Below are 27561 nucleotides of genomic sequence, written 5' to 3'. Positions count from 1 at the left end.
CCAATTTAAATCATAAATTAGAATCGAACTTAAGTTGAATAGAGTCGAATCATTTTTTATTCGAACCAAGTTTGAACTGAATCAATCAATCTCTTGGCTCATGAGTCAAATCAAATTAAACTATGTAGTTTGAGTTTGACTTAGTTTTAAAAATGAACAAACATTTCGGTTTCAACTTAACTTAAATTCAAGTTGAAGGCTCAGCCCTATTAATAACAACTTGTTTGTGTATTTTTTATGACTCGCGAGTTAAATTAAGTCGAACTCCTTCTAGTTTAAGTTTGACTTTATTTTAAAAATAAGTTAAATCCTCTCAATTCAAACTTAGCTCAAATTCAAGTCATGGGTTAGCCCGTATCATTAAAGATGATCTTGTAAGCTTTTTCAACGAAAAATTTAAAAAATATGTCACTAAAAGTATAAATCTATTTATTTGTAAGGTGAGTTGTTAAATTAATGAAAATAAATTTCTTTTCTTATTTTTTTTTTTAAGTGAACACAGAAGACAATGTTACAAGGTAATTTGGGTGGGTGCTTTGTGAAGAGACGAAGGTGGGCTTAATTGGAGAAGTTAGTTTGGCCATGTTTCTTGTTTTGTTTCACAAAACCCTCAAAACAAATGGTTTTTGCTTATGGGGTAATAGGCCTATGTCAACACAAGAAGTCCATTTCTTCTAAATACAGATCCTTACTCACTGGACTTCTGCATTGAATATTGGGCTTCCAAATACCAACTCTAACTTTACGATGATAAATTATTTAGGAATTGAAACCGAAAGCTCAAACGAGCACTAATAATTAGAAGCGTTTAAAACTAGTTAACTGAATTGGTTTATCAATTTTTTGAATCGAATTAAATTTTTGATTTGAAAAAAATTATAAACCAAAACTGAACCAAATTTGAAACGAACCAAAAAATACCAATTAGCTAAATTGAATTTTTGGTTAACCGGTTTTTAAACCGAATTTTTAAAAATTATCATATTTTATTATTTTTTTCTAATTTTTTGAAAATATTTTTACTGTTTTATTAATTTTTATTCAACTTTTTAAAAATTAATTCGATTCAGTTCATTAGTTTTAAAAATTAGACAAACCGATAAGTAAACTAAAAAACTTATTTTTCTATATTTTTAAAACAGTATCCAAATCAGTTTTTTAAATAATATATTTTTCAGTTCAATTTTTTATTCAAAAATTAATTCAGTTTGATTATTAGATAATTTTGAATACCTCTACTAACAATATCATCTACTACATTTTTAACCAAAGTAATTTGATTGCAAATGTTTTCATTATATAACAAATTTTTCACTAATTTTATGAAAATAGTTTTTCTAAAATTTTGTCCTACGAAATGATTCTTTTTTGACAAAACTAAAATTATAAGTAAAATTGAATGCTAAGCTTTGGTTGATAAAACTAACATTTCGTCAATTAAAATGATCATCCTCATCAGGGTTACTGAAGAATTATCAAGTAATAATCCTTAAAAAATTACACCATGTTTTTGGTAGCTTTCATCAACCCAGTTGTGGCAGGTTACATCAACATGTGGAACTTGGTGATTCGATTATTTTGCTTAGCTCTCAACATGCTGATAAAGATTCTAAAGATTTTTCTCCAATAACGGTCGTCCCCATGGAGACTCCACCATGAAAGAGCAACCAATGGGCAGTGAAAGGTGGAATTAGTGGACGCTTTCTGAAAGAAAGCTACACCAGGCTCTGCATTCCCCTTTTAATTGACCCTCTTTCTTCAGGATCATTATTTACCTATTTCTGTGGGCCAAAGGACTATTTCACCCCCAGTTTTAGTGTAATCTAAAAGTTACACCTACAAAGTTTGAAAAATCCGATATCCCACCTATGGGCTAACTTCTGTTCAAAAAAGTAAGGATAAAATCTTTATTTCATTAATTATATTAAAATAATATAAAATTCATTATTTTTTTCCCTCACAGTTTTAAAAACTAACAAATTTACCCTTGTCTAAAATTTTCTAACTTTCAAAAATAATACTTTCTCTCTCCCAAAACCTAGGATTTATTTTCCAAAGGCTCTTTGACCACCAGAGAAAGAGCTTCAACCTACCATCTCACCGGCCACCTTTGAAGCTTCCAGATGACCCACTGAAGAGTCATCTTCGTCGATTCTAAATGAATCGACAAGACAAGGGTCTTTATCTATTCGTCTGAAATCGAAGAAGATTTTGTCGATTTAAACAAATTGATGCATCTTCGTCACCTCTTCTTCTATCGGAGAGTGAAGATTTGGTGGTCGACGAGTAGTGGGTTGAAACGTTATCATCGGTTGTTAGAGAATGTTTGGAAAATAATCTCTAGGTTTTGGGAGGGGGGAGAATATTACTTTTAAAAGTTAAAAAACTTTAGACAGGAATGAAGTTGTTAGTTTTTAAAACTGTGAAGAGAAAATATAATAAATTTTATATATTTTTAATATAATTAATGAAATAATAATTTTATCCTTATTTTTTTTTTAACAAAAGTTAATTTATGGATAAAACTTTAAGTTTTTTAAATCTGATAAGTATAACTTTAAGAATCATTGGGCCCTTTTCTGTGGAGTTGTGGTAAGATAAATACTTATGAGAATAAAGCGAATTCCATTCGATCCGTGACGTAATAAGGAAATTAGTTTTACGGGTATAGGAATATTTGACGTAACGTGCTCTCAGCACTAGTGGTAGATTTAAGATTTTTTTAGATTTGGACGGTTCTTGCCAAATTTGATATCAAGCTAATTATTTTAGATTTACGCTGAGCTTAAATTTGAACCATCTTTTATTTGGATTTCTTTTAATTCGAATTCATCGCATAATTAATCCCATTGATGATAAACAAGATTGTAAGTTCCGCCATTTTAAATTTGAGCTGATCTGGAATTGACTTTTGTTGGGATTCGTTTTAGTTTGAATCCGTTTTAATGCCCCAGCATGCGCCAGAAGCGGGACACGTGTTTTGCACTAAGAAACAAACTTTAGACTTTCTCCAAACCACACAAAAGTCATTACCAGAAAGCAAACTAGGAATTAAAATACACTTTCCTTCTTCCTTTACCTAAATTTTATCTAACAATACTTTGAAAAATGTAAAAGTGGATTCGGTGAAAGTTGGTTTAATTCGAATCTATTCTCGTATCAAAATTAATTAATTTATTTATTAAAGATATTATTTATTTTTTAATAATAATTTTTACCCTGTTGACATTCATTTAGTAATATTATACACAAATTCGAATAAAATATTATTAAAGATTCAAATTAATCCAACCTTTTGCATGAATAAACAAACTAATATTCGAAAATATGATTTTATAATTTTGAATTAAATATAAAATATATAATCTGATACTTGATCAATAATGACATATTACCCACAATTTGTGGCTGTAGTATTATTCAATGTTGTGATGATAATGATTTTGGTGGGTTAGTTTGGAGACCCACATGGAAAACCAATCAAATTATATTTTGTGTATTTATTTTAAGTATATAAATATATAAATAAATATTTTATATATATTATTATATAATTAGATGATTTTAAATTAAAAATAAAATAATATTTAATTACATATAATACATATAAATATATATTTAAAATAAATATATATAATTTTATTGAAATAGAAATGGCCGTTTAGTTGATAATTAGGCCCGTGAACAACGGCTGGCCATTTATGGATGCGAGTATTGTCACGAGATGCCAATGGAAAACACAAACTGACAAGGGAACGTCTTGTTTATACGGACCAAATAAATTATTTTCAACTTTTTATCCCCCTTGGATGGAACTCACATGCATACTACTTAAATTATATATTATATTATATATCAAAAATTTAATTTTTTATATTATATATCAATATTATATTAAATAATATAATTTTTAAAATATAAAATAATAAAAAAGAGTAATATTATGTGTACCTATTTTTGGTATATAATTCATGTATATAGTAATGTGTCATCATGTAATTAGGTGATTTTAAAACATGTGTCCTCATATGATAAAGAAACATCAAATCACATGATAACACCTCATCTATGTATATAAATTATGTATCAAAAATAGGTACACATAATTTTATTGAATAAAAAAACTCTAATTGATACATTATTATTTTTAAAAAATATCGTAAATATTTTTAAAAATTTAAGATTTTTTATACATATCTATAGTATATTATTATTATTTTTAAAAGTGTATCGATTCGTATCAGTAATATGTATTGTCACTATATTGTATTAATTCAATATGTCTTATGATATGTATTATTTTTTATTTGTATCGTATTATATCATAAAATATATATTGTATATCGTAAAATATTAATAACTATGTTCACGTATAGTTTGTGTCAATAGTTTTGCCATCCTATTGAAATTTAATTGGCTTTTGAAGTAAAATTAGATTCGACCCAATCTCTATTTGAACAAATCAAATTGGAGTTATGATATATTTAATACGAGCTTGAATCAAATCAGTTTGAGTACAATAAATCCTTAAAAAGTTATCAATAAATTCATTTTTTTATTAATTTTTTATACGTTACGACGAATTTTCTTTTTTAGGCGTTAATCTTCTTCTTTAACAATCTTTCTTCTCTTTTGATTCTTTCCCATTGGGTAACTTATAACCTCATGTCTTTTATCTCTAGCTTATGCTGAACTTTATAGATTTGAATCCACAGCTTTATTCAGACTCAACCAAATTCATACTTATGTGAAGTACCACCATTGAAACATATTCTAAGAAAGGGCTTGTTCACATTCTCCAAACAGAACTGTCGCATCGATTAACTGCCATTACTCAATATTGATGCTTGGAAGAAATGCAAAAAGTTTGCTGACTCATTAAGCAATAAACTTGCAAGTATCCATTTGCCATGTGAGTGAAGCGTGTAATTATAAAACTCCTTGCAGTTTTTCAGGCATATCCCATCGAGCAGAACAGTGGGTAGGTATTTTTTTTCCTATTAAATTTAAATATTACACATTCAATATGTCCCATCTTCAAGCATTTCATTGTGTCTTCTTCAACTTTATGCAAATGGAATTGAACTTTCTTGTAACCATAAGTGTCTAGTATACCATATACTTACCACGTTTCAAGAACTTTCTTAATGATCTTGTCTACTTTCTAGTAGTTCACATGATTTCCACATATTCTTCTTGCCCTATATGATGTAATCTTCGGGTCGTTGAATTAATCTTCGACAATATAAAAACAAAAAAAAAAAATAATATATCATTTTTTAAACTCTTTAATAGTTGATATGTGGAATTTCAAATATAAGTATGGAGATATAAGTTTAACTTCATACTCTTATAAATAGATTTGAATATAAATACTTATTTCTTTGTATATGTTCACATGTGGGTTATTAGACTAATCTCTGCAGGTTTTAGGGGAAATAAGTAACATCATACATTCTTTATATTCTTTATAACCCAAATCCCTCTCTATATATACTAAAACAAAGTCTTTTGGACTCTTCATTATCTACCTGCTAAAGCCTAAAGCCACGCCACTTATTGGAAAATGGGTGACTTATGGAGAAGTCTCAGAAGAACCCAGGTGAATATTCTTCTGTTTTAGTCTTTGTTTTGTCTCTGGCTGCTAAGATCCCTTGGTTCATAATAATTCTGTCTGGTTTGTTCTTTGCATTTCTTTTGCCGGTTGATTTCTATTGTAGGTACTTAATATTATTGGATTACTTGGTGTGCTTGTTTTTTTGAACACAAATGGAGTTGAGAGTAGAAAAAGGGCCCAAAATTTGGAGTTCTTTGAGTACCCGGCTATAAGTTGCAGAGCTCACAGTGCTTCATTGGAAGATTTTGGAGGTGTTGGTGATGGAACTACATCAAACACAAAGGCTTTTAAGGCTGCAATAGATCATCTGAGCCAGTTTGCATCAGATGGCGGGTCACAGCTCTTTATTCCTCCTGGAAAATGGTTGACTGGAAGCTTCAATCTCACCAGCCATTTTACTCTGTACCTTCACAAGGATGCTGTTCTTCTTGCTTCTCAGGTTGGTAAATTTCAGCTCAAAGTATTAGGCCATAAGAAACTAATGCCCATTGGTTGTTCACCTAATATTTTTCAGTTTAGAGCCATCGTGGTTTGACTAATAATGTTGACATTCACGGTCGAATTATGGTTTCTTATTAATATTAGTGCCAACATCTAAGGTTAGGTGCTAACCGAATCAAGTTTGAATATCTTTTGATTCAAATTTGTAGGGTAAAAATTAAAGATGGTTTGAATTCAATTTGAGTTTGATTTAAATTTTTGGTTTGAATCTATAACTTAAGATTTATAGTTTCAATTCGTGATTCATTAATCAAATAATATTATTTTATGTAATAATGGGTAAATTGATATTATTTTAATAATCATTTAATATATTTAAATCGAGTTATAACCCAAATTCAAATCAAATCAAACTATGTTAATTTGAATTCGGTTTGAAATTAAGTTAAATGAATATGAACCTAATTAAACTTAGCTCAGTTAGTACCTAACCCTACAGACAACTGGGGTCTGGTGGGTGAAGCCCTTTTTATAGGAATTTAAACCTACTTAATTATAATAAATCCCTCATTAAATGGACTATTTTCATCATAATAATTCATTCTGAGATGTATGTTTAGCGGGAAATGATCTGCATAACATTTTGATTCAATTCTGTTCATGATTTTTCACAATTTTTATGAATTGGATTAGGACGAAAGTGAATGGCCCCTTATTAAACCTTTACCATCGTATGGTCGAGGACGGGATAACGCTGGAGGCAGATATAGCAGCCTAATTTTTGGAACCAATCTCACTGATGTTGTCATAACAGGTAGTATTAGATAATATTCTCCATGATTATGGGGTTAAACATGTATTAATTACTATTGAATTTTTCGGAAAATTATTTGAGATTGTTGAGGAATAGATGGAGTTTTATTTTCTTTCAGGGGACAATGGAACTATTGATGGTCAGGGTGAACTCTGGTGGACGAAATTCCGGGCGAAAGAGCTGAATTATACCAGGCCTTACCTTGTTGAAATCCTGTATTCTGAGAATATTCAGATTTCCAGTCTCACATTGATCAATTCTCCATCCTGGAATATTCATCCTACTTACTGCAGGTTTCTCTTTTGCTTGCTTATCCTTGTTTCTATTATGTGTTGAAAAACTAAAGACAAAATAGAAGAATATAGGGCAGGTATCAAACCAATTCAATGTACACTACTAAACAACTCCTACAAAAACAAAGCAATGAAGAAATGTTGAATATGTATAGACATCCTACATCACTTGTGGATGATAAGATATAATTGATTGCATCGTTCGAGTTTATTATTAAGACATGTTTTGGGTTGTAAAACCCAAAAACAAAATAGATATGCTTTATGTTTTGTGTGTTCAAAGTGAATAATATCTTGATAATGAGTTGAATAAAACTGATTAAATAATATGTAAGCTCCTAAACTATCAAAACGTGTTATAAAACCTAAAAACAAAACCTTAACTGATGAAAAGATATTAAGTATGTATGAGTATCTCTCATTGCTTAGATATGATTAGATAATACTGACACATTTTGGATTGTAAAACTTAAAATAAAAACCATGATACATTGTGAATCCAAAGCATTCAATAGCTTGACAATAGATCAAACTATCAGCCCAAGATGTTACATTATCGTTGGTCTTAAGTTTGATCTTGTTTTTGCAGCAATGTCATTGTTCAAGGCGTAACAATCCTAGCACCAGTGACATCTCCAAACACTGATGGCATCAATCCAGGTGAGAATGAAAAATACCACAACGAATTGAATGAGTTGTAGTAACTCTTGAGTTAAACGTTCGATTTTGGTTTCAGATTCTTGCACAAATACCAGGATTGAGGATTGCTACATTGTCTCTGGAGATGATTGTGTGGCAGTTAAAAGTGGCTGGGATGAGTATGGTATTGCTTTTGGGATGCCAACAAAGCAGCTTGTCATCCGACGACTGACATGCATTTCTCCATTCAGTGCTGTGATTGCTCTGGGCAGTGAAATGTCCGGTGGGATCGAAGATGTCAGGGCAGAAGACATTACAGCAATTGATTCTGAATCTGGGGTCAGAATCAAAACTGCTGTAGGAAGAGGGGGCTTTGTGAAGGACATATACGTCCGAGGGATGGCAATGAAAACCATGAAGTGGGTATTTTGGATGACAGGCAATTATGGAGATCATCCTGATAATAACTACGATCCAAAAGCTCTTCCGGTGATTCAGAATATCAATTATCGGGACATAGTTGCAGAGAATGTAACAATGGCTGCTAGATTGGAAGGGATTCCTGGTGATACGTTTTCTGAAATTTGCATATCTAATGTGACCGTTGGACTAACTGCGAAGCCAAAGAAGCTACAATGGAACTGTACAAATGTTGAAGGGATTTCAAGTGCTGTGACTCCTAAACCATGTGAGTTGTTGCCAGATCAAGGACCAGAGAAAATCACACAATGTAATTTTCCAGAAGATAGTTTGCCTATAGATAACATTAAAGTAAGATCTTGTTACTACAAGTATTTCTAATACAAATATGATCTGTTTATGTAGGGAAACTTCTACATGTAAGGATTTGATTAATAATTGAATATCCCAAATCCATATAAAGAAGTTGCAAATTTGAAAATATATTCCTGAAAAACAAGTTTCCACTATTACTAATTTGAATACCTGAACTTCATTTCTGTTGATGTTAGCCTCATAGTTTCGCCCTTAAAAGATGACTAGTGAGGGAGAGAGACAATGAGTTTATATTGTCCCTAAACCCTCAACTTTTCTTTAATATGTGATTTTTTACACCAACACAAACCCCAGGCTGAGGGACTTGACAACACCACTATTGATGTTGTTTCGATATGCACATTAATAGACTACTTAAGGTTGTGAGGTCTGGTTTGTTTTGATTTTCATTGATTTCACAGTTTTGCCTTTAAAAGATGCCTCACGAGGGAAAGGGAGATAATGAATTTATATTGACTGTAAGCCCCTTGGCTTTTATTCGATGTGAGATTTTTTACATCAACACTCTAAGTCCTGATCTATCTCTGGATGGAAAGGTTTCTCAGATTTGGCAATTGAAACCGTATTGTCCTGTCAGAATTTCTGTTTGCATCTTAGTTTCCAGATACAGTAAACTACAGCAGAAAAAGCAATCCGAACAACACATAGATGCAGGCAAACAAGTCACTATATTTACTAGTAACACTTGTTTGCAGTGCTAAAATCCCGACAATTAACACTTGGAGAGAATTTTCTACCAGTTTCTTATCAAACTGAGTTCAAGCAGCTTTTGACAGATTTGCAAAGTACATCCTCAGCATATTTTTCAATCCCCAACCCTCAGAGAAGTTATTGTCAAGTTCCTTACACATTATCTAATTCCAGCCATAAGGGAAGAGAAAACAAACTCCAACGTTGTTCCTATTCCTATCCACTCTAGGTAAGAGTGATGGAACATACATTGTAGTAGGGGAAAAGGGTTTGTTTTGCATGAATTTCTACAGCACAAGCAAAGGATGCCCCTAATAAGTTGGGTCTGGGTTGAACTTCACCGATTCCCTCCAGATGAGCTCCTTGATGTGATCTTCAGTACATGATGAATGCTCAAAATCAAAGCTGAAAGGCCTGAGGCAGACAGGCTCATCATTGATATCATGCAGAGATGCTACATATGGGTGACAAAGTGCCTCGTCAACTGCAAACAGATGAGAAAGCATTACTACATAAAAAAACTTTTTGTAGGTTGGACAGGGCAGCGGAAAAAAAAAATCATGTGCTGGAAATACAAATCTTTCCTCGTACCTGTAATACGTTTGTTGGGATCAAAAACAAGCATTTTCTCTAGCAGATCAACAGCACCTGCAGACTTATTGGGAAATCTAGTTGAGAAATTTTGCTTCCTGCATTGTGGAAGCTGTCTAACATACCTTCGGGCATTATCACTTCGGAGAAATCCAAGGCTGGCATCATCAGGCGAGCCTATTAACTTTAAGACAAAAAGAAAAAGAACACAGGGATGAAGTTATAAGCGTGAACACTGAGAAGCCAGTAGAATTCTACTCCGTTCTTACCACCAGAATGACAGCATTTAATATCTATTAGTCTTCCATAAATAAAAGGCAGAGACTAGGAAGGCTCTGCCAGTAGGCAATATAACCATAACAAGCACAACAGACCAAAAGAATCAGTAAAGATTTCTGGTCTTGGATTAAAAGAAATGGCAGTATGAAACTAAGTAGATCTAGGCATTCCACCTCACCTAGTAATACTTCAACAGCAACTAAAGTTATTGTATATTAATAGGTGCAAAACATTACCAAATGAGGAATTCCCTCTAGAGTGTAACCAAAGGTGAACAATTTCAGAGTACTTTATCTGTGTTTAAATGTGTCACTTGTGTGTGTTTTTGTGTAGAGTCTTTGAAATGGTTCAGCAACTTCTAAACTGCGTTGGTGCCTTTTGATTTAGGTTGTAATATACCAGTAATAATGAGCTACTGTAGATTCTGTAGAACGGCAGCAAAGATAATTTCACAACTTCAGTTTAAATAAGTCTCACCAACCACCCATAGCCATACCTCAGTGATAAGTCTGAGCTGATGGACATAATCTTTCCCAGGAAACAAAGGTTCTCTTGTCATAACTTCACCAAGTATGCAACCCACAGACCATATATCAATTGCAGCAGTGTACTCTGTACAATTGAGGAGCAACTCTGGTGCTCGGTACCAACGAGTGACAACATACTCAGTCATAAAATCTGTTTCAGAAGTAGTCCTTGCCAAACCAAAGTCTCCAATTTTAAGGTCACAATTGGCATTGAGAAGCAAGTTGCTGGGCTTGAGATCACGGTGCAGGACATTAGCTGAGTGTACATATTTCAGTCCTCGTAACAACTGATATAAGAAATACTGCAAAAGTTTTTTCAAACCCAATGTCAAAATCAGTTTCAAACCTAGCATATTCTAGAAACAAATCAATGTACTCCCACATGTAAAAACTACATAGGTAGAATGTGTGTCCAGTGCAGAAATGCAACAATCTAAAAAATAAATAATTTTCCACATTAGGACCTAGAAATCATCCCTCCGTCAACATCTTAATCAGAAAAAAAGGGGAATTAGAAATATATTATCAAGATACAAAATCATCCTGTGTGATTAAAGAACTATAATAAGAAATAAGAAGCAAAGTGATGTCTCATGTATGCCAATATTTTGATAAAAGTAGTTCTATTGACAAGTTGCAAACCCAAAAATTACTGCTAGTAACAAACCTGACAATGATCATCTGTTAGTGGTTGGTTGGAACGAATTATCTGATGAAGATCAGTGTCCATTAATTCATAAACAATGTAAACATCATTGAACGTATCCTTTTTGGGGGGCCGTATGATGTCCTGGATAGCAATGACCTGTTGGATACACAAAAACTTGTTAGAAATAGAAGGTCCACATACAAAATGAGTGATACATGTAAAGCTACTTCCCGGGGAGAATAAATCTAACCCACTGAAAGTTGATGATAGACAATGCATATTTAAACAACTCTGGTTCTGATAAGTGGATATCCATGTGAAATTAAATTATAATATGTAACATGCCACAAGTATCAGGCATTTGACATCATCAATCTTTCTCTGCAGAGTGTAAGATTCAGAAGTCCACACAGCACCTCTAATTGCTCCCTGGCTTTTTCACAAGGCATCCACTATAAATGAAATAAAGAAAAGGTACTAACCATGAGCAGATTTCAAAGAAAGGACTATCAACTCTCAAACAGAGATCTACCCATGTACTGTGTTATGACACATCCACTAAATAAAAAATTCAAGTATAAGCATTTTTACCATCTTAAGCCTGCAGGTCATAGTTCATCTGAAAGCCTTTTTATAAGTAAACAATAAATCATGAGATCAAGGGTATGGGGTGATATTATCATCATGAGAGTTCAGGATAACTCTGAAGCATAAACCAAAGATCTAATATTCTAGTCAGAGAGATACACAACTTACATTTTCATGGCTCATGTGACGAAGAAGCTTGATTTCTCTCAACGTCCTTTTTGCATCTATTCGGTTGTCAAATGCATTACCAATCTTCTTAATGGCAACCTCCTCATGTGTCTCCGAGTTTACAGCAGCACTACACCAATATATTCCAGACACAACAAAGTCATCAACTAAACAACAAGTTAAAGAAATCTGTTGCTAGAGTGAAAAATCACAAACATACAGTCCCCAATTTTAAAAGTTCCAAGCAGCTAAGTAACACTTAAGTATCAAGCCAAAATTATAGCAATTTAATTGTCATCAAACTTGTAGAAGAGGCTAAATCAACTTAAATAAACAATAAAAACACCATATTGTTGTCCCCTTCTGCCGTTTATCTCCATAAGATAAACAATTATGCTGAAACAGACATCCCATCGTTCAATAAAAAACCAAAAAAAATTCAAAGTAAATCTCATAAAAAAACCCGGGAAATCAATCATCCACAGCCATGTAGCAACAACTGAAGCAAAATCATAGAGAGAATAAATAGTCTCTTCATTGTCTTACATTCAACTTTCCAAGAAATCACTCTAAGCAAATTACATCAAATAAATTTCTCATGGAACTCAGAAACCCTACGAAAATCCTTAGGAAATGTAAAAACTTACCAAACAATGCCATAAGCACCTCGACCTATGGGTCGAATGGGAGGAACATACTTGCTGGAGACCTCAAACAAGTTACCGTACACGTTGTACTGCACGTAACGACCGCCATGTGTGAGGACTCCTTTGATATTGCTAGTTTCGCCACCGGCGCTTGACTCTTTAGCAGTTGCAGCAGCCATTATATTTTTCAAAATCAATCCAGAAGTCAACTGGGTTTTCTTTTCAGTTTCTAGCTTTCTTGGCTAAATAAATTTTTATCAGAGTTTGCGCTTTCTTTCTTTCTTGGTGAAGCAATGGTGGGGTGGCTTTAGTCCATTTTTCGATGTGAAAAATTGAAAGCTTTTTATCTGAATTTTGTTTGAAAATCCGTGAAATGAAGTCGACTTTTCTTATTTTAATAATGTTTCTGATCTCGTTCCCTACAATTTGCTCACCAAATCACAATTTGCCTCGTGGTTCATTATTGGGTTAATATCTCCGCTGAATTTGGATCTGACTTTCTTCTTCATTCCAACTCAGATTTTGAATCAGTCAGATGAAAAATAAATAGATGAAGTAATTTTGCAGAAAAAAAAAATCTGCCCACCTACTACAATTTATGATAATAAATTTCTGTCTCCTGCAAAATTCATTACTTTACAATTTCAGAATCACATGTATTAAGCTAGTAAAGAAAAAAAATTACCTTTTTAATATCTCTTTCACCACTTTTTTCTTCTTCAGCGGAGCTTCATGATTGTTTCCTTTTTGACTAAGAATGGGCTTGAGTTTCTGAGAAATATGTTTAAAGGATTGAGTCAGCGAACACTTCAGGAAATGGTTGCGCATCTCACGGGAAGTTTGCTCACTTGCTATCATCAGATGTTTTGAGAAGCTTCTGATCTCTGGCCCCTTCGGGCTGCTAGCTTGGTAGCCCGAATAAGAACTAACTTGTTTGTTTTCAATCTAAAACGGACAATTTGACATCAAATTCCGTTTACTTTATTGGTGAACAAAGAAGAAAAATCTATGAAAAATGAGAATAATTGGGGAAAAAAAAGAAAAATCATCCTAGAAGAAAAAAAAAATCATCAAAAAGAAAAAAAAATTCATTAAGAAAAAGAAAAAAGATGTCAAGTCTACCACCATAACTGCTGCAAAAAGGGTAAACAACTGAAGTTAAATAGAGAAACTACACTCTACCGATGATAATAACATAATAAAGATTACTAGAAGCAAATGGGATCTCCATATCAGTATCAGAATGATTGCCATTAAGAATGTTGTCAGTTTCACTGGTAATATTATCATCAGCAACCATTGAATATTATATGAAATTAGTCAAGAAATTGCCCTGCCAATCTTTTTGGTAGTTCTGAAGCCAAGAGTGACTCCCAAGGAATTACCTTATGCACAATGTTCACCTGGCATAAACTTGACGAAGGCATAGTCGACGAGAACAGGAAGCTTGAGCAGGAAGGACGCTTACCCAGTGTATGCCAAAATCAGACTGTTTAAGTGACCAATATCTGCAAATACTGCTTCGGCATAAAGCATGTGAAGTGACTGAGCTCAGCGCTGATCCCAGATAATGCCGAATCCCATGCTGATGGTAAGCTGGTAAATCTGCAATCTGTTTTTCCGGATGCCATATATTGAAACTCTAGTCATGGTAAAGCGAGCAGTTGCCGATTACAGGGAAGTTCAGAGCGCTGCCAGGTTCTTTATTTGGGAGACTACGTATGAAAATGATCCAAGCATTGCCTACTGAAACCAACTTACCTTCTTGTTTGAATCTTAGTGAATTATAAAAGTAGGGGTTGGTGGATTCCATAGAGTTGCTCGGGTTTAGGGCCGATGATTGATTCAAACAAATCGAGTTCGAGTAGGAGTAATTTAACTCGACTCAACGGAATTGCCAATAATTTAATGGTAAATTCATCTTATTTAACAATTTTTCTTTTTTTTTTGCAATTGTTTTTCCTTCATCGGCGATATTTTATTTTTTATAATGAGCCATCTCTGTTCTGATAGTTTTGCTGACAAATTTATTATTAATTGGACGAACTGAGCTCAATTTAAATTAATTTTTGTTTAAATTTAGTTTGATTTAAATTTATCTCTATCTAAAGAGATATGATAATGTATATACCATCTCTAACCATATCATTCAGTATTAGAGTTAAATTTGATTTTAGCTATTCAAGCTTAAATCAGAGCTCGGATCAAAAGAATTAAGATTAAGTTTATAATTGAATTTATTTTTATTCACGGGCCAAAATTTAAGCGGATTTGAATATTGTTATTTAAATTAAACTATATTAAACCAAACCTAAAGTCCAATTATTTTAAAATTTAATTTAAATCTCAATTCGTTGGTTAGAGTTTTGGATTCAAACAAATCTCAAAGTTACGTTTAATTTGGCTTGGGCCGGATCTAAAGCGGCCCTGTCGGGCAGACAAACTGACTTTGGGATGGTTAGAAAGACAAAACGACACCGTTAAATCGAAGAGTCTGGAGTATTTTTAAATACAAAAACGGAAGACTCTAGTAGACCCCGCCAAAACCGATTCCAAAACATAGCAGTAACTCGTTGGCAAAGAAGCTCCCAGAACTTCTCCTTCCACTATATAATCACAACCGTCCTTGGCCTCTCTGACAACAGGACCAATAAAAAACTCGTCGTTTGCACTCGCACAAAGAGCACTTACCGTTCACCTCATCGCTCGCAAGATCTTCCGCAGCCGATAATTCGATTGTCAATGGCTGAGGTTCACAGGGGAGACGTTGAGACCTTCGCTTTTCAAGCGGAGATCAATCAGCTCTTGAGCTTGATTATCAATACGTTCTACAGCAACAAAGAGATCTTCCTTCGTGAGCTCATCAGTAACGCATCCGATGTACGTGTCCACTTCTCAATCTTAACCATGCTTAACGATTCTTGTTCAAGTTGAACTGTTTTTTAATTTTACAATGTTTTGATTCATGTAGGCGTTGGATAAAGTCCGATTCGAAAGCTTAACTGACAAGAGCAAGCTTGATGCTCAACCAGAGCTTTTTATCCGGCTTGTTCCTGATAAAGTCAACAAAACACTCTCAATTATCGATAGTGGTATCGGCATGACTAAAGCTGGTACGCCATCGAACAGCGATTTTTCAGTTTATATTTTTGTGAATTAGAAAGGAAAAAATTATTAAATGCAGTAATTCAATAACATAGAAAAGCTACTCTTACTATTTTTAAGATTATGATCTGAATAATATAAAAAATGAGATTATAATTTATAATTATATTATTCACATGATTAAATAAGCTAAACTGAATCGTCTTTTTATTGTAGATTTGGTGAATAACTTGGGAACTATTGCGAGGTCCGGTACCAAGGAGTTTATGGAGGCCTTACAGGCAGGCGCTGATGTTAGCATGATTGGGCAGTTTGGTGTTGGCTTCTACTCTGCATATTTGGTGGCTGAGAAGGTTATTGTGACATCTAAACATAATGATGATGAACAGTACGTTTGGGAGTCTCAGGCTGGCGGATCCTTCACCGTTTCTAGGGATGTTAACGGTGAGCCACTCGGTAGAGGAACCAAGATCACACTCTTCCTCAAGGAGGATCAAGTAAGAATTTCATTTCATGTATCATATTATTGTTTGTACATTTCAAGTCCTATATCAATTTTATAGTCGTTTATTTTAAATATTCATTTGAATATATAGACTTATGATGCAACTAAAATTGTGGCATTTGGACTTGATGTGAGCTAGATGGTTAAAAGAGACCGTAGTTAAAATTTGGTGGTAATATGTTGAAATGCAATTGGTATTGATAAAATGTGATTTTTCTTTTCTTGTTATTGTAGTTGGAGTATTTGGAGGAGAGGAGATTGAAGGACCTTGTGAAGAAGCACTCAGAGTTCATTAGCTACCCCATCTATCTCTGGACTGAAAAGACTACTGAGAAAGAGGTCAGTGACGATGAAGATGAGGAAACCAAGAAGGAAGAGGAAGGTGATGTGGAGGAAGTGGATGAGGAGAAAGAGAAGAAGGGGAAGAAGAAGAAGGTTAAGGAAGTGACCCATGAATGGCAACTGATCAACAAACAGAAACCAATTTGGCTGCGAAAACCTGAGGAGATTACCAAGGAAGAGTATGCCTCCTTCTACAAGAGCATCACCAATGATTGGGAGGATCACCTTGCTGTGAAGCACTTCTCTGTGGAAGGGCAACTTGAGTTTAAGGCCATTCTTTTTGTTCCTAGGAGAGCCCCATTTGATCTCTTTGACACAAGGAAAAAGATGAACAACATCAAGCTTTACGTGAGGAGGGTGTTCATCATGGACAACTGTGAAGAGCTCATTCCAGAGTATCTTAGTTTTGTAAAGGGTGTTGTTGATTCCGACGATCTCCCACTTAATATTTCTCGTGAAATGCTGCAACAAAACAAGATCCTCAAGGTGATCAGGAAGAACCTGGTGAAGAAGTGCATTGAAATGTTCAGTGAGATAGCTGAGAACAAAGAAGATTACAATAAATTTTATGAAGCTTTCTCCAAGAATCTGAAATTGGGTATTCATGAAGACAGTCAGAACAGGGCTAAACTTGCTGACTTGCTCAGATACTACTCAACCAAGAGTGGCGATGAGATGACCAGCTTGAAAGATTATGTTACAAGAATGAAGGAGGGCCAGAAGGACATATACTACATCACTGGTGAGAGTAAGAAAGCTGTTGAGAACTCTCCCTTCCTCGAGAAGCTAAAGAAGAAGGGGTATGAAGTGCTGTACATGGTTGATGCCATTGATGAGTATGCCGTTGGTCAATTGAAGGAGTATGATGGAAAGAAGCTGGTCTCAGCCACTAAAGAAGGGCTAAAACTTGATGAAGATGAGGAAGAGAAGAAGACAAAGGAGGAAAAGAAGAAGTCGTTCGAGAGCCTCTGCAAGACAATCAAGGAAATATTGGGAGACAGAGTAGAGAAGGTTGTGGTGTCTGATAGGATTGTAGACTCTCCATGCTGCTTGGTCACTGGCGAATATGGTTGGACAGCTAACATGGAGAGGATTATGAAAGCTCAGGCTTTGAGGGATAACAGCATGAGTGCCTACATGTCAAGCAAAAAGACTATGGAGATTAATCCTGACAATGGTATAATGGAGGAGCTCAGAAAGAGGGCTGAAGTTGATAAGAATGACAAATCAGTGAAGGATATTGTACTGCTGCTCTTCGAGACTGCCCTCTTGACCTCTGGTTTCAGTCTGGATGATCCCAACACTTTTGCAGCAAGGATTCACAGAATGCTTAAATTGGGTCTCAGCATCGACGAAGATGAGACTGCTGGCGATGATACGGAGATGCCTCCTCTGGAGGAAGAAGGAAATGAAGAGAGCAAGATGGAGGAGGTCGACTAAAAGGAAAAGACAAGCAGAATTATAAGCGAACAAAAAATCAAATATGAGTCCATTACAAGCTGCGAAAAGTCAGTAACATTTATTTGTTGTCATACGTGTATTCTGTTTTTCGGTTTTGTATAGGATCGTGTGGTCTTTGTTTTCTTTAGTTTTAGGGTCATAGTTAGTGGCTTCGGCTGACCCTAAATCATGTTACCCTGTGTATTATAATAATGAAATATGGAGCTATATTGCACATAATTTGTATTGTCTATTATGTCCTTTTGATTTGTCTTTCATAGGCTCTGCTATACCATATTGAATAGATGCTCACTTCCCAGATTTTCCCTTCCCTGTCATCACATTTTTACAGTCACCAAGTTCGTTTTCAAAAGCCACGGTCCAAAGAGCCCCAGAAATGTGCTTCCCAGCTTTCCTCTGCCATTGATTCGGTTTCTGCTGTGGATGCCTTGGCTTCATGTGCGTCATCAAGAAACCTAGAACTAGGGGTTTGCCTCCATGCTTTAGTTCTAAAATCCAGGCTCAAGAACAATGTCTTTGTCAACAACTCTCTTCTCAATATGTACACAAAATGCCAAAATATTGAGGACGCAGCAAGGTTGTTCGATCATATGCCTGAGAGAACTATGGTGTCCTGGACTTCGATGATATCAGGTTACTGCCAGAATGGAGCAGCTGATAAAGCAATAGCTCTTTTCTGTGAGATGCTTAAAAATGTGCATTCCAATGAGTTCACTCTAGCCGCGCTTCTACAGGCTTGTGCTAAGAAAGATGATGCCTTCTCGGTCGAGTGTATTCATTGTCTTGTGGTGAAACTGGGGCTTCTGTCAGATGGCTTCCTGAGAAATTGTTTGATAGATGCGTATGCAAAATCGGGTTTGTTGTTACATTCAGAGAAGCTTTTGGAGAGATTTAGTTGTGGGGATGTCGTTGCATGGACTTCAGTTATATCAGGCTATGTATTCAATGGAATGATGGAAGAAGCACTTGCCATTTTTATGAGGATGCAGGTTGCAGGGATTCTACCTAATGAGGTAACAATTTTAAGCATTTTACATGCGTGTTCATTGATTAACCATTCGTTGAAAATACGGTGGGTTCATGGCTTAGTCATAAAAATGGGGTTGTGTGGCAATGATCTTATTATTAACTCTCTAGTTGAAGTGTATGTGCTTAATGGGCATTTCAAGGAAGCAATGGAAATTTTTGGTAGATTTTCTTTCATGGGTGATGGCTGTTATCTTAGTCCAGAGACCATGGCCAGCCTTCTGCAGCAATGTGGTCACTGGAGATATGTGAAGTTGGGGAAGGAGATTCATGGGTACCTGAGTAAACATGGTTTCTTTCCTTGTATTGTCATTGAAAATTCTCTGATCGACATGTACGCTGAAAATGGAGATGGTGAATCTGCCTACCAGCTCTTTGCAAGGATGAACCAGAGGGATATAGTTTCTTGGAACACCATGATTACATGCCTTGTAAAGAATGGTGAATCTCATCAGGCCTTAATGCTGCTTCAAGAGATCCACAGAAGAAAGGAAAATGGTTCAGTGTCCCCTGATTTCATTACTATGTTAGCGTCGATTCAAGCTTGTTCAAACTTAGAGTCATTGCAGCTAGGCGGAATAATACATGGATACATAACTAGAGCAGGTTTAATTAATGATATCTTCGTTCAGAATGCTCTTATTGATATGTATGGAAGATCAGGCCAGTTGGACTTGGCAGAGAATATTTTCAAAGAAATGCTTATCAAAGATCTTGGTTCGTGGAATTCTCTAATCAGTGCTTATGGAGTCAATGGAGAAGGAACCTCCGCTCTCCGGGTTTTCACTGAACTGAAGAAATCAAGCTCTGACAAACCAAATGCAATTACATATGTGAATATTCTTTCTGCATGTGCTCACTCAGGAATGGTTAAAGAAGGTTTTGAAGTTTTCAGATGCATGTACAGAGATGGCGTTGAACCGAGTATGGAACATTTTGTCTGCATGGTGGACCTGTTGGGGAGGTCAGGAAGGCTGGAAGAAGCGGAAGCCTTTATAGAAGAGATGCCAGTAAAGCCTGGTCCGGAAGTATGGGGTGCTCTGCTGGGTGCCTGTGGGCTCTTTGGCAACATTACCATGGCCGAAAGAGCAGCAAAGCAGCTCTCAACTTTGGAACCAGAGAGCAGGATTTGGAGAGTTGCATTGTCTAACGTTTATGCTAGTGTTGGTAATTGGGAGAGTGCAGCCAAGATGAGAGCCGAAATGAAGGGATTAAAAGGGACGGGAAAGGAGGCTGGATGGAGTAGCGTCGAGGTCGGAGGTTATAGGTTCAAGTTTATGGTAAATGACACAAGACATCCGGAGAGTAAAACGATCTATCAAGTTCTGAGCAGAATTATGGAGCATATCAGTGATGAGGTTCGGGGATGACCATAATGGTAAATGTTACAGGAAGGATCTTTCAAGCATTTGGTTGGCAGCAAAAATATTTCAGGAAAGGAGTTGAGGATAGATATAGAGTTGCGGTTTGCTTGAAAGAGTAACAAGCCAATATATATGTCCCGGACTGATCAGATCAAGAAATACCCAAACCCAAACCCCTGATTGAGTGAGGGTGTGATCTAGATCTAAAAATATTGCTTTAAATCTTATAAAATATAGTAATTGGATGAAGCCTATACACTGCTAGTTATATTTCAGACTTGCTACTAAATTTAAAAATGGGTGTCGAGAGAAGTGGCATGTGTGTACAGAAGAATTTGAGTCTAAACAAAAGCCAATTCAAACTCCGGTGAATTCAAATCTAAACAAAGGTCAAACTTTGACTGTTCTAACAATTACGCCAGAGAATGAGAAAAGCTAAAGAAAAAAAGAACAGGAATTACTAGAAAAGAACAAAAGAATTGTTTACAACCAAAAAAAAAAAAAAATTCTAATATGGTAATGTTGACAAGACATCAATATCGAGCTCAAAAGACTGATTTTCTTGGCGTCAAGCTCAACTCATACTCCCTGTTGAGCCGAAGCCGGCTAGAACCCGCCCCTACTAATAAGTATTACCATTTTCAAATTGACAACTAAAACTGATTAATAACTTAAAATGAAACCAATCTTTTTGTAGCAAAAATTAGTAACAACAATTGAAATCTATATCTTATGTATGGATACTGCATAAAAATCATATTGAATTTGGATAGCAGAAAAATACTCAAAAACTGACTGATCTGAGCCATGTAAATTAAATGTTCAACAGTTTCACTAGAGCAATGGAATAAAATTTACTATTAATGAAATAAACATAACCATACTTTTCAGCTTGCAATAAAAAATGCCAAAACAATCGTGATGTAAAAATCATCTCTCAAGGAAGATTTGAGCTTGTTGGTTCTGCACTGAAACCACCACCGTGACCAAAGCCAGGCCTTCCACCAGGACCCTGCAAGTTAAATCCGCTACATGAATATGCTACTACTCCATCATTGGTCAACAAAATGAACATATACCAGTTTACAATGCATGTTACAAACAAATAAACATATTCAAAGAGTCTTTATCGAGATTCATAGACAGCAAATTATGCTTTCAGTGTTGGGAATAGAGTTAGATTCCAGCTCTTAGGCATGCATCCATGTTTTGAGTTTGGCTTGTTTTGTCCCTTTAATGTTATTGTTCACCCAACAGAGGATATTGTTTAATTCACCAATAACCCTCTGACAATACTGTGCACCAATTCGACTAAAATCGAATTGGGTATTATGGATTCAAACTAAAATCAAACCGACCCTTGTTTAGACTTGGTCTAGCTCGAATCCACTCCTAGTTGAGATGCATCATTTCTGGCCTACTAGGTTGCAATTATATATTATAATATTTTTTAAACACAAATTAGTATCAACTAAACATATAAAATTGGATGTGCCAAAACAGCCCACTTGGATTGTCACTGCAAAAGCTCCTTTGAGGTGTGTCTACATGAATAGCATCTGGATGATGCTTGTACATAAAAGCATACAGTCATACCAAGCACAGAACTCCAATGGGCTTACCTCATGCTAGCGAGAGCCATCGTACTTAGTGTTGGCATGGCCAAATGTTATAAAATTTCAAGTCCAGCTCAATCAAAGAACCCTCATGTTGGGTTGTTAAAATAATTGCAACGTGCATACAATTTGATTTTGAGTTCATGTCTTGGATTGGATTCAAACCAAGCTAATTTGAACTCAATTGTCAGCATGGCTTGTTCAAGCTTGAAATGAGCAATCATGACTAAATCTCAAGCCATGAGTATAAGAAGCTATCGAGCTCAAGCCTAGGTTGGCAAACTCTAAAATACTATGTTGTTTTGGCCAATCATGAATGATGACCAAAATGACACCGCACATGTTTCAAACTACTAAATCATTTTTCTCAAATTTATGTTCACTAATAAAATAAAACATTGAGGAAAGTTTAATTATGTTGAGAAAAGAAAGAATGAGCCTATATATAATGAGTGCAATGACTTGTTAAAGTGTCAATTTTCAAAATGGAATTTTTGCAATTGGGTTGACTTTATTTATGATGGATGCGATGATTATTAAATTGACTCTTTTTGATGTGGGATTGCAAAATCCCACATTGAAAAGGCACAATTTAACAACTCATTTCCTCATCATAAATAAAATCAACCCAATTGCAAGTGATGGGCCCATAACCCACAAGTGCTAGGATCATAATCAGGCTCTGATACTACAGGATAAAAAATTTAACATAAAACAAACTAAATAGGATTGCAAACATGACTACTTAGAACTTCGAATTAAGTGAGTTTATAGCCAAACATGTCTTCAGATCCATCTCGATATAAACAGCGAAATGCTCTAGGTGTTTCTTGTTCTTTTCTCATAAGTGATTTCTACTGTTTAAGATAATGACGGTTTTCAAATTGAGACAAAAGAAGAGACCTAGCCTCAATATAAGACATCTGTCCTTGTCTCACCCATTGAAGATCGCTCAAGAGAAAAGAAGAAAAAACTCCTAGAGCAAATTATTTTTTTCTACTATTTTATTGCTTATATTGAGATAGATCCGAAGATAGGTTTATCTATAAAACTAATTAATTTGGTGTTCTAATAAATCATGTATGCGGCCTTGTCCAGTTTGTATTATGTTAAATTCATTAACTTGGAGACACTTTAACAACTCAATTCACCCATTATAATATACTCTTTTTCTTCCAACACAATTCAACTTTTGTCCAATGTTTTCTCTTATTAGAGAACATCAAATTTAAAAAATAATCATTTATAAGTAATGTTTTCTTTAATTAGATAACATAAATTTAAAAAATAATCACTTATAAGTTCAATACATATACAACATCATTTTCGAGTTAAAAGGACTGTTTTTCTACAGTATTGAACCAAACTCGAGCATTAGACGCCATATCAAGCTCAACACCTTTATGTCGAGCCGATCTGTATCCACCCTTTAGTGTCAAACCATATAAACAATTTGTAACAATGCCTCTCACTACCATTGATCATATATGACATGACAAATATATATTAACACAAATACCATTCAGGAAAGAATGAAAAGATAAGATGGTTCTTGAGTAAAAACAAGAAAATTACCCTGAAAGAAGGCTGGTAGTCAGCAGGAGCTCCACCCTTGTCACCAAAATCACCACCTGGTCCTCTGGGACCTCCACGATAGCCATCCCTATCACCAAACCTCCGCTCTCCTCCCTCAAAGCGAGGTGGACCAGTATAAGAACATTAGCCCAAATCACATTGCAACCGATGAAATGAGACAATAAGACAAAATCTCAACGAAGCAGCATTTACTGCCAAATTGAAGCATAAAAATTCAGTTAACACTGGATTGAAATTTCAGTTCCACATTCCTCGACAAGAATTCAAATCCACAAATCATCAGACATGAACACATTTCCATTGCAATCATAAAAAAAAATTACCGTGGACGATCGCCTGGGCCACCAAAGGGCCTACCACCAGCAGGCCCGGCCTGCTTCTTCAAAGTAGCAGGGACAATTTCAGAGGGAAGATTGAGGTAACCTCGAAGGAACTCAATGCCTTCATTAGTGTGGTACCAGTAGTAATGCATCCAAGCAAAGGTCTCACACACATACTCCTTTGACTTGAAGCTCTGCATCAACTTAATCACCTGAAGATTCGGGACATCGATTTCTGGGTGCTTTGCCAAATTGTAGTCCTTCTTTGCATAGCAAACACCCTCTAGCAATGGCATAAAAAAAATAAAAAAGGATCTTTATACACGATCTCAAATACCCAAACAAAACCTCATTAAAAAAATTTTAATTGACGATACCCTGAAAGAGGTACTTGGAGATCTCACGACGGTTCTTCTCTGGAATGATCTGAATGAACAAAAGATTAAACAATTACAGAAGCTGATATTACATTTTATTTGAACTCGCAGAACCTAACAGAATCTGACGGAGAAAAAAAAAAAGCGAAAGAGGGTTTAGAGAGAGAATTACCATGATTGCAAAGAGGGGGAGATTGGTGAGAAAGGACCTGAAGGCAGCAACAATGCGCCACTATCAGTCTCACTGTTATAGCTCTTCCTTGCAGCAGATAAACCGTACTTCTTTTGTTTGTTTCTTATGAATTCTCCTGGGATCTCTTTTGGTGATTTGGGCCGAAATGGGCTACACGTATCAGTAGTTTTGATGGGCCCAAAATAAGCCTGTAAATTTTCTAATTGGACTTGTACTTCTGACGAGCACCCCCCACAGCTGTGTATTGGGTTGGATCCTCTCTAGACTGTTTAAGTTCATTTCAAATAGGTTTAAGTTTGTGTCAAGGATTTATTCGGATAAAAACTGACTCCACAAAGTTTTGTTTTTGTCTTTTTTTTTTTTTAAGCTTCGTATCAAGTTTACACTTTCCTTAATGGTTCAGGAAACATTATTGAGACTAAATTGAAGCATATAATTCCGGGGAATAAAGAATGGGGACAGCCCTGATCATCCCTGACCTAAAACATAAAGTAAAAAAGATGATACTGAAGAACAGATATTAACTTCATGAACTGATCACCACAAAAGAAAGAGAGAAAAAAGGAAATTCAATATTATATCAATGTCCTAGCATTTCCAGGGAGTTCTCAGGTTGTTATCTGTTGGGACATCTTTTAAATCATGTTACCTTCTGCATCAGAGTGATTCATTCAGGAGAACAGACTCGATGTGATCTTGGAAGATTTTTCTTTTCTTCCGCAAAATTTCTAGAGAATTATCAGTTAAGAAGGCATGCTAGTATTATGAGTCGAAGTTGCTTCAGAAGGAGGAAAAGGGGTGTGAGCAGAAATAATAGAGACGGATTTGATAAGATGGTCGATGAGACGGTCAATCAAAACAAAGAAGTTCATTGTGTTATAAACAAGTTAACTAATAATGTCCAGAAATATCTATTAAAAGCTACACTGTTTTGAACGAAATCGAGATCGGATTCGAGTTGCTTAGAATTTTCGAATTCGAGAGTCAAGTTGATAGAATCCAATCCTTATCCTAGAAAAGCACTTTAGTCATTTCAATTACACGTATAAAGTGATATGGTCAGTTATCGTTCATCTGCAACAAGCAACCTGCTCAACCCATTTTGAAAAGGCTGAGTTTTGCTTTACTTCGATTATTTTTTTTCATTATGTCACATTCCAGGTGCCAGAAAAATCTTTGTTTGATTTGGATCTGTTGGCTATATGATTTGAACCTGGAGTGGATCTGCCCACGGCTTACCTTATTATGGAAGCATTGATTTAATGTTGAAATTCAGTGCACAGAAACAACTGATAAACTGACACGTAAATCTGTAGGAGGTTTCCAGTTTTAATCAACTCTATATATATATATATATATATATTAGAACCTCACCCGATCTGGATTGCCTTCATTAGGATCAAACTTATTATACCAAATATTACAAACGACATGTTTAATGATTGATTCCATAATCATTGAACTAAGTAAGTTAAAAATTTAATTTTGGTATATTACTAAACAAATCTTAAATTCATATACTTTTAAACAGAAAATTTTTTTTTTTATCACTCAAACTATTTATTTAAGAAAAAAATTAATCAAATAAATTTAGTTATAAAGTAGAATAATAAATTAATCATTGTACTACACAGTTATAGACAGTAAATATACAGACATCATCTAAAACAATGGTCGGCTAATTTTGGACAAGAGAGTGGATTTTAGCTTAATTTAGCTTTAATAAGAGTTAGTTCGAGTTTGATTTAAAACTAGAATAATTAGTTTGAAAACAAGTTTGGTCTGATTGTTTGGTAAATAGTAACACTAGAGAAGCAGAAGACATGTTGTTGAAGAAGAAGCATTGAAGAATAAGTGGAAGAGTAGCTAGAGAAGAACAAAAAGAGAATCACCGGGGAAGAAGAATAAGAATTGCCTGCAAGTAAGACTGGACTCGAACCGAATCTATTTGAGTTCAAGTTTGAGTTCGAGCTCGGTTCGAATGAGTTTGAAATGAGCCAGCCCTATATGAGCTCAGTCGAGCTCGAGCTACTCGTCAAATTTTTTAATTAAACATTTTGATATAAAATGACGTTGTTTTGACCAATATGTATTAAAATGATGTTGTTTTAATAACAAAAAACGAGCTGAACAGAATTCAAGCCAAGTTCGAGCTTGATTTTCACGAGCTCGAGCTCGAATTTGAGCTCAACTATATGTAAACTGAGCCAAGCTCGAGCTCGGCTCGGCTCGGCTCAATTCGAATCCAACCCTACTTGCAAGACCAGCTCTATTGTGGCAATGTCGATAAGCTCTATAAAAGTTGAGTTGAATTGAAGTTTTAGTTCGAGTTCAATTTGTTTGAACTAAATATGAATTAGAACCTCAACTAGTTCAACTCGAATTTACCTTTATTTACCGATATTAAAAGTTGTATTAATTTATTTCATATGATTATACATAAATCATATAAATTGAATTGAAAGCATGAATTCATACTAATTTAGAACCAAAAGGTGATCTTTTGAGAATCAATTAATCTAAAGTTTTAAGGGAAGCAATAACTTCATTCGACGTTCTTATTAATTTATTATTGATAGAAACATAGAAATTAATTAATAGCTCAGTCTTAACCACTAGAATAATAATAAAACTATAAGTACATTTTTTTTTTCTATAATTCAAATATAAAGATAATATATTACTATTTAATTGAATATTTTTGAATTAAAGATAAAACAATATCTAATAACATAATGTAATATTATCTGTGTATCCAAATTATATGTGTACGTATAGTATTACCTTTAGAATATCTTAAACTAGAGTTCTCAATTAAAAAATATAACTCAAAATTAATTTGTTTATTTATTTGACAATACTATTTATTTTATTAATAATAATAATCGTCTCTTCAATAACTTTTTAATGATACTTTA

At 34.7% G+C, this 27561-nt stretch overlaps 5 protein-coding genes across 9 annotated transcripts; 3 read left to right on the top strand and 2 right to left on the bottom strand.

Annotated features, from left to right (window-relative positions):
* The first annotated feature begins 5424 nt into the window (after positions 1–5424).
* LOC123207825 (probable polygalacturonase) lies at positions 5425–8707 on the top strand. Its single transcript, XM_044625304.1, has 6 exons — positions 5425–5602; positions 5721–6056; positions 6752–6872; positions 6991–7165; positions 7755–7825; positions 7902–8707. Exons 1-6 carry the CDS (start codon positions 5567–5569, stop codon positions 8603–8605), a joined length of 1443 nt encoding a protein of 480 aa, XP_044481239.1. The 5' UTR covers positions 5425–5566; the 3' UTR covers positions 8606–8707.
* A 541-nt stretch (positions 8708–9248) lies between these two features.
* LOC123207826 (mitogen-activated protein kinase homolog MMK2-like) lies at positions 9249–14484 on the bottom strand. Of its 3 annotated transcripts, none has more exons than XM_044625305.1 (7): positions 14124–14484; positions 13424–13683; positions 12092–12221; positions 11354–11491; positions 10656–10988; positions 9881–10064; positions 9249–9773 (listed from the first exon to the last, which is right to left on the bottom strand). In XM_044625305.1, the coding sequence occupies exons 1-7, from the start codon at positions 14163–14165 to the stop codon at positions 9601–9603; spliced, it is 1260 nt and encodes a 419-aa protein (XP_044481240.1). In that variant the 5' UTR covers positions 14166–14484; the 3' UTR covers positions 9249–9600. The 3 variants fall into 3 exon arrangements, with proteins under 3 accessions (XP_044481240.1, XP_044481241.1, XP_044481242.1); XM_044625306.1 differs by lacking the exon at positions 14124–14484 and adding an exon at positions 12739–13357 and having other exon boundaries at positions 13424–13777; XM_044625307.1 differs by lacking the exons at positions 13424–13683; positions 14124–14484 and adding an exon at positions 12739–13412.
* Positions 14485–15292: 808 nt separating this feature from the next.
* LOC123207823 (heat shock protein 83-like) lies at positions 15293–18370 on the top strand. Its single transcript, XM_044625301.1, has 4 exons — positions 15293–15618; positions 15710–15851; positions 16060–16340; positions 16583–18370. Exons 1-4 carry the CDS (start codon positions 15481–15483, stop codon positions 18128–18130), a joined length of 2109 nt encoding a protein of 702 aa, XP_044481236.1. The 5' UTR covers positions 15293–15480; the 3' UTR covers positions 18131–18370.
* Positions 18371–18435: 65 nt separating this feature from the next.
* LOC123207822 (putative pentatricopeptide repeat-containing protein At3g05240) lies at positions 18436–20790 on the top strand. The gene has a single exon (XM_044625300.1). It carries the CDS (start codon positions 18436–18438, stop codon positions 20545–20547), a length of 2112 nt encoding a protein of 703 aa, XP_044481235.1. The 3' UTR covers positions 20548–20790.
* A 532-nt stretch (positions 20791–21322) lies between these two features.
* On the bottom strand, positions 21323–25446 carry LOC123207820 (40S ribosomal protein S10-1-like). 3 transcript variants are annotated; one of them, XR_006500517.1, is made up of 6 exons: positions 25293–25446; positions 24660–24908; positions 24451–24499; positions 24077–24356; positions 23733–23944; positions 21323–21553 (listed from the first exon to the last, which is right to left on the bottom strand). XR_006500517.1 is itself a non-coding variant. In XM_044625299.1 (6 exons), the coding sequence occupies exons 2-6, from the start codon at positions 24623–24625 to the stop codon at positions 21479–21481; spliced, it is 540 nt and encodes a 179-aa protein (XP_044481234.1). In that variant the 5' UTR covers positions 24626–24908; positions 25293–25446; the 3' UTR covers positions 21323–21478. The 3 variants fall into 3 exon arrangements, 2 of the variants coding, with proteins under 2 accessions (XP_044481234.1, XP_044481233.1); XM_044625299.1 differs by having other exon boundaries at positions 23733–23865; positions 24623–24908; XM_044625298.1 differs by having other exon boundaries at positions 23733–23846; positions 24623–24908.
* Positions 25447–27561: the final 2115 nt, after the last annotated feature.

This window comes from Mangifera indica, unplaced genomic scaffold (genome assembly GCF_011075055.1).
Source record: "Mangifera indica cultivar Alphonso unplaced genomic scaffold, CATAS_Mindica_2.1 Un_0108, whole genome shotgun sequence".
Lineage (NCBI taxonomy): Eukaryota > Viridiplantae > Streptophyta > Magnoliopsida > Sapindales > Anacardiaceae > Mangifera > Mangifera indica.
The sequence above is the reverse complement of the archived record's forward strand: the minus strand, read 5'-3'. Positions and strand labels throughout refer to the sequence as shown.